Source organism: Pteropus vampyrus, unplaced genomic scaffold (genome assembly GCF_000151845.1).
Source record: "Pteropus vampyrus isolate Shadow unplaced genomic scaffold, Pvam_2.0 Scaffold482, whole genome shotgun sequence".
Lineage (NCBI taxonomy): Eukaryota > Metazoa > Chordata > Mammalia > Chiroptera > Pteropodidae > Pteropus > Pteropus vampyrus.
In genome coordinates, this window is record NW_011889263.1 from 8,430 (window position 1) to 15,527 (window position 7,098).

The 7,098-nt window shown below is 36.1% G+C and overlaps 1 protein-coding gene across 1 annotated transcript in view; it reads left to right on the plus strand.

Moving 5' to 3' along the window:
• The window catches only part of LOC105307153 (zinc finger protein 791-like), an 11,153-nt gene extending 4,987 nt beyond the window's left edge, over nucleotides 1-6,166 (plus strand). Inside the window, 6 exon segments of the mRNA XM_023524602.1 lie at nucleotides 2,733-2,859; nucleotides 3,063-3,123; nucleotides 3,490-5,067; nucleotides 5,315-5,356; nucleotides 5,358-5,503; nucleotides 5,506-6,166. Coding sequence (XP_023380370.1) covers nucleotides 2,733-2,859; nucleotides 3,063-3,123; nucleotides 3,490-5,067; nucleotides 5,315-5,356; nucleotides 5,358-5,503; nucleotides 5,506-5,582 — 2,031 coding nt within the window. The 3' untranslated portion in view covers nucleotides 5,583-6,166.
• Nucleotides 6,167-7,098: the final 932 nt, after the last annotated feature.

Here is a 7,098-nt window from a genome sequence, read left to right on the forward strand (position 1 = left end):
CAGTACCCATATAACCCATACATCCATACAGTTTGCACTGTTTTTTACATCTTGTATGATTGTGGTACGTTTGTTATAATTCCCAAACTAGTATTGATGCAGTAAAGTGCACAATTTACATTAGTGTTGACTATATCATGGGATCTATGGGTTTGGGCAAATGTATAATCATGGGTAGCCATCGTTTCTATATTACAAACTGTGATATTACTCCCCTACAACTCTTCTGTGCTCCACTTATTTATTAATTCCTCCCTCCACCCCTAAATCTTTTAAACCCAAAGATCTTTTTATTGGCTCATGATTTTGCCTGTTCCACATTGCCATATACTCAGCATCACATATAGTATGTATCCTTGCAGATTCGCTTCTTTCACTTAGCAATGTACTTTTAAGATTCCTCTTGCATTTTCACATTTTTTAAAAAGCTTTTTTAGTGATTTTCCTTGATTATTGAGTATACATTTACTACTAACCCACATCCTTTGTCAAGTATCATTATACCACTTTACTATTTCTGCAACTACCTCATACACTATTCCCAATTCCCCTCTCACCCTTCCTTGTCACATTGCTGTCATTTATTTCCATTACCCATATACTTATAATTGCCAAATACATTATTGCTTATATTTTAAGAACTACAAAAGATTTTACCTTCACTAACTCTTTACCTTTTATCATTTACATACTTTTAGAGGAATTTTTAAATGTTTCATTTAAAGTAGATATACTAGTGACAAATTACCTCAATTTCGCCTCAGAAAGTCCTTATTTCTTCTTTATTTTTAAAAGATTGTTTTTCTCAGTACAAAATTCCATAGTTTTTCTTTTAATTTCAAAACATTCAGTATTGTATTCTGCTCTGTTCTTGCTTGCATGATTTCTGAAAAGAATTCAAATTTAATTCAAATCTTTGTTTCTCAAAAGCATAACATTTGCTTTCCCCTCTGACTTCTTTTATTCCCTTTGTCTTTGATTTTTGTCTAATTTGAATATGATATACTTGGGTTTGCATTTTTGGCGTTTTTCATTTTTAGTGTTTTAGAGATTTCTGGCTCTACATTGTGTCATCTTTCATTAATTTTAGGATATTTCAGTGATTATTACTTCACTTACCTCTCCTGTTTCTTTGTCTTTCTTTTTTTTCAGGTAGTCCCATTTTGTGTATTTTAATCCTCATGTTAAAGAAGGTTGTCCTAGGCTTCATGGATATTGTGTTCTGTCCTTTTTGTTCTTCATTGTCTTTGCATTAGACTCTTATGGAATAGAATTTTTTTGAGTATAGGCCTTATTAAGAACAGAATATATAGGGCGTGTCTCAAAATATCAGTTTTTTTCTTTCCTAATTTTGGAGATACCATTTTCCTTGTGACCTCATGGCTCTGATGGATCTAAGAAGAGTAGTTCACAGCAAGTTTTTTTTTAATGAAATTGAGACTGACAACTCCTAAGTTCATTAAGTGTCAGACCAGAAGGTGGCAGGGCACCCTCTAGAACAGTGGTCCCCAACCTTTTTGACACCAGGGACTGGTACTCCTATGAGAATCTAATGCCTGATGATCTGAGATGGAGCTGAGGCGGTGATGCCAGCGCTTTGCTCACTTGTCTGCCGCTCACTGCTTGCTGTGTGGCGTAGTTCCTAACAGGCCACGGACTGGTACCAGTCCACGGCCCAGGGGCTGGGGACCCTTGCTCTAGAGTGACTTGTAGGGAAAATTCTCCGGAAATTGGAGAATGGAAATTTTCTGGTTTTTTTTTTTTTTTTTTTTTTTTTTGAGGAAAGCACTTTCGAATCCTTTACGTGTTATATAATCATGGGCAAATTCATCATCAAATTATGTGGACTTAAATGAACTCCCTTATAATTTGCAGCTCTTCACCTGTTCCTTAGGGGCAGCAAATCCCAGGGTACATACTGTTAGGGTTTGACCAGAAAGAGCTCTTCTGGCATATTCTCTCACTACATGTTCGAAACTTTGGCTGGAAGCAGCCCTGAGGCACATGAGAATAGGAATTTTGTGGTCTAACTTTTCATGCCTTCTTCCTTGTGTCCGAGCTCTAAGTTCCAAGTAACTTTCTAGCCCCATGAGATCGGACAGAGAGAATGAAGAGCTGAGTCTGTGATAAATATTACACAAGTTACAAGCAGTGTCTCTCCACAAGCATGTTTATATTTAGCTAGATGCACCTGATTGCTGGTAAAGGCCTGGAGGACTTCAGGTCAGCTGGCTTTAGTGTAGGTGACTACCACAGGTCTCCTGGACTCCCATGTTTGGTGATGAAAACAGAAAGAAAAACTTCCAGTACTTCACTATGTTTTATTTATTAAAACTTCATACAGATTTCAGCCTCTGCTTCATGGAGTGTTGAAGATGGTGGGTAGTGAAGAAGATGAAAGAATTTTTTCATAAAGAATTGATGGTCTTAATCTTTGTTTTATTTGAATAGCATTTTTGTCAATTCTAAACATTCTCTGAACCCTGCCATTAGAAAAATAAGATGTAATGTGATCACTGTAAAAATATATAAACATTTTACATGTGTTCATGATGCTGTTAAGTTTATGAGGAAGTAAGTGTGGACAGAGAGCATGTTTCTGATGATCAAGTCATAGAATAAAGGTTTGGAGATGAGAGAATCATACGTAACCTTCCTGTAAATGAAGTCTAGGTGTCCAGTGCTGTCAGTCTCATTCATTCAACTGTGCACATATTTGGGATGTTGAATAGGACTCAGTGGCCTATGAGGATGTGGCTGTGACCTTCAGTCTAGAGGAGTGGGCCTTACTGGATCCTTCACAGAAGAAACTCTACAGAGATGTGATGCAGGAAACCTTCTGCAACCTGGCCTCAGTAGGTAAGGATAACAACATTCCTTCAGCTATCAGGTAGAGAACAAGTGTTTCTTGGTCACCAGTATTGTTCCAAGATGTAGACTGTGGAAAGGGAGGATGCTGGTAAATAACCTGGGCATGGTCACAGCTCATGGTGGATCTAGAAGCTGATAATTTTTCTATAATACCATTTCTTTGGCATCATTTCTTTGGGTCTGCATTTTAGGAAAAAAATGGGAAGAATATGACACTGGAGATCAGTACAAAAGCCAGCGGAGAAAACTGAGGTGAGTTGCACAATAGAAAGCAGTGTTTCATGTGAGAATTCTAATACGTCATAAAATTTTTTAAAGAAACAAACAAAACTAATAAACCCTGCTTCAAATGTCTTTCTTCTTAGAAAACTTTTACCAAAAATACTTTTTAAAATATACCATACACATTAGTATTTGCAAAGCAATTCACTTGGAAACAGCATTAACAAACTGTATAGAAACATCACAGTTTGATAATAGAAGGGTCAGGTTTTCTTGGAAAGCATTCTGTATATTTAATTTCAGACAAGATAGAATATATATACTTTTCCTATGAATCATAATAATGAATATAAAATCATTAATAAATATTAAATCTGTGCTTCTTGTTGTTTACAGAAGTCAACTGGTAGAGAAAGTTTGCGAAAGTAAAGAGGTTAGTCAATGTGGAGAAAACTTCAGTCTTATTTCAAACTTCAGGCTGAAGAAGGACACTACTAGAGTAACACCATGTGAACACAGTGCATGTGGAAAAGTCTTTGGGCATCTTTCATCCCTTAGTAGGCACATCAGATGTCACACTGGACACAAAGCATATGAGTTTCGGAAATGTGGAGAGAAGCCATATAAGTGTAAAGAATGTAGTAAAGCCTTCAGTTATCTCCATTATTTCAGAAAAAGTGAAAGAAATCTCAGTGAGGAGAAAACCTATAAACATAAAGAATGTGGGAAAGCTTTCAGTTGTTCACGTTCACCTCGATTACATGGACTAACTCACCCTGGAGAGAAACCCTATGAGTGTAAACAATGTAGTAAGGCCTCCAAAGATGACTGCTCCTTAAAAATACATGAAAGAACACACACTGGAGAGAAACCCTGTGAGTGTAAACAATGTGGTAAATCCTACAGAGATCCCAGTTCCTTAAAAATACATGAAAGAATTCACACTGGAGAGAAACCCTATGAGTGTAAACAGTGTGATAAAGCCTACAGAGATCACAGTTCCTTAAAAATACATGAAAGAATTCATACTGGAGAGAAACCTTACGAATGTAAAATATGTAGCAAAGCATTCACTTATCCCAGTTCTCTTCAAAAACATAAAAGAACTCATACTGGGGAGAAACCGTACGTGTGTAAAATATGTGGTAAAGCTTTCAATTCTTCCAGTCAACTTCAAGTACACAGAAGAACTCACACTGGCGAGAAACCCTATGAATGCAAAATATGTGGTAAAGCCTTCAGTTCTTCTAGTTATGTTCAAGTACATCAAAAAACTCACACTGGAGAAAAACCCTATGTGTGTAAAATATGTAGCAAAGCATTCACTTATCCCACTTCCCTTCAAAAACATAAAAGAACTCATAATGGAGAGAAACCCTATGAATGTAAAATATGTGGTAAATTCTTCAAATATTATAGTTCCTTACACATACACCAAAAAACTCACACAGGAGAGAAACCCTGTGAATGTAAGCAATGTGGTAAATCCTTCAGAGATCACAGTTATCTTCAAAAACATGAAAGAACACATACTGGACAGAAGCCATGTGAGTGTAAACAATGTGGTAAAGCCTTCAGAGATCACAGTTCTCTTAAAAAACATGAAAGAACACATACTAGAGAGAAACCTTATGAATGTAAGCAATGTGGTAAAGCTTTCAGTTTTCATAAGTGGTTCCAAATACATAAACGAACTCACACTGCAGAGACACTCTATGAATGTAAAATATGTACTAAAGCATTCAGATATCCCAGTGATCTTCGAATACATGAAAGAACTCACACTGGTGAGAAGCCCTATGAATGTAAGCAATGCGGTAAAGCCTATAGAGGTCACAGTTCCTTAAAAACACATGAAAGAACTCATACTGGAGAGAAACCCTACGAATGTAAGGAGTGTGGGAAAGCCTACAGACATAACAGTACATTTCAGAGACACAAAAGGACTCACACTAAAGAAAAATACTATGAATGCAAATAATTTGGAGAAGCCTTCAGGTATTATCAAGTTTTCAAACACGTGACAGAAAGCACCCTGGAGAGAAATCATGTGCAAAAAAATACAGCACAGCATTCAGTTGTCTGGATTATCTTTAAAAAGTTGAAATAAATCACATTGCAAAGAAACCCTCTGAATATTAAAGAATACAGTAAAGCAGTTGGGTATCCCAATGATCTTCAAAAACATGAAAGAAATCTCACTGGAGAGACCCTTCGAATATAAACAATGTGGTAAAGACTACAGAGATCACAGTTCCTTACAAACATGAAAGAACTCACACCAGAGAGAAACCCCATGAATGTAAGGAATGTAGAAAACCATTCGTCACAGTCTTTAGAAGACATGTGACCATGCACACTGGAGAGAAACCATATAAAAATGCAGAATATGGGAAAGGCTTCAGTATTCCAGGTCCTTTAACAAGGATGAAAGGATTCACTGGACAAAAACTCTTGAATGTAAACAGCATGGGAAACACTTGAATTGATCTACATTCTTACATGTGAAAACTCCCATGAAAAAGAAATAGAAATGTAAGTAACATGAGAAAGCTTGATAGAAATTAATTCAGGTATAATGTGCCTGAAAACTTCAGAAAGTTTTCTTATTAAACAGAAAGAGTTCTTATTAAAGTTGTAAATATGTTGTTTATTGAACATTTTTTAAAGTGCATCATTTATGAATTTCTCCTAATTTCAGAAATGAATACTCATGTACAATAATTCTGAGGGTTGTCTTTCAATGTTAGCACATAAGAGTAATAGGTAGTTTTTCCTTAAACATTTAATATTTTTTCTCACCATTTTGAAGCCTGTTAGATCCATGGGTGAATTGAAGTATATTTATTAAATATAGTTAGGTTAAATGTTTTTATTAATGTTTTATTTGTTCTGTGTTAGGGTTGAGAAGGATGCTTTGATATTTGAATTTTCCTAGTGGCCTTTATACCCCTAGTCCATTATGTATATTCTACGCTCCTTTCTTGGGGAGATGGGATTTGCAACTGTATTCCATTTTCCATACTAATGAACAGTTGGAATAAATTTTATGTGTGGCAAAGTTATGAAAAAATATAGTTTGAATTATTTTTATAATGAGACTGCTTTTCTTCCTTCGGACTGGTATTTGGTGAATAGACTTTGAATTACGAAGAGGAACCTGTGATAGGGCAACAAAATAACAGAGCTGGAAATTTTCCCTCTCATATGTAATCTTAGGAACTTGAATTTTTAGAATCCATCTCCTTTATGGTGCCATGTTAGAATTCATTAATGGCTTCACTTGTGTGAGATTTGGAGGGCAAAAACAAAGAACGCATTAGTTAGATTTCAGAATCATTAGACAGACAGACAGATACATAGGAGCTTTAAGGACAACATCTTCCAGACCATTACCCAGATTCCTTGACCTTCCAATCAAGACTGTCCTCAAAACCACCACCAACTGTTTGATTTGCATTTTCTGAGAGGTGCAGGTTTCCATGGATATCTTCACAAGATCCACATCAAAGATCATCAGAGTTTGGAGTTTTCTCTAAGCCCTTTTGTGTCCATCAGGAAACTGATTTAGACTTTTATGCTTATGTTTATTCCCCTCTTCTCTGGATTATATCCGTATAAGTTCTCACTTGTTTAGGAAATACCTTATGCTGTTAACAGTCCAGTGAGCATGTTTTCTCGATTGTCCATGACATCTACCTTGGGGCCATCCACAAAGACCATGGGTGTTTGTTTCTTTGCTGCATGTGCAGTGGCTGCCTTGACCTGGTCCTTCCATGTGGGAATAAGCACCTTCCTCCTGCAGAAAGACTGTGGTTGAAGCTGAACATAATCCCTCAATATGTTTTCAATTGTGATTGATTACATATGATTAAAAAGTATGTGCATTTTTTGGTAAAATGAACACGTCTGTAGGTGTTTCATAAAAATATTAACGATTTTCTCAGCTGTCATGTGCTACTAAATATTGTGTTTTTCATATCCTGAGAGGATATGTTAAAATGT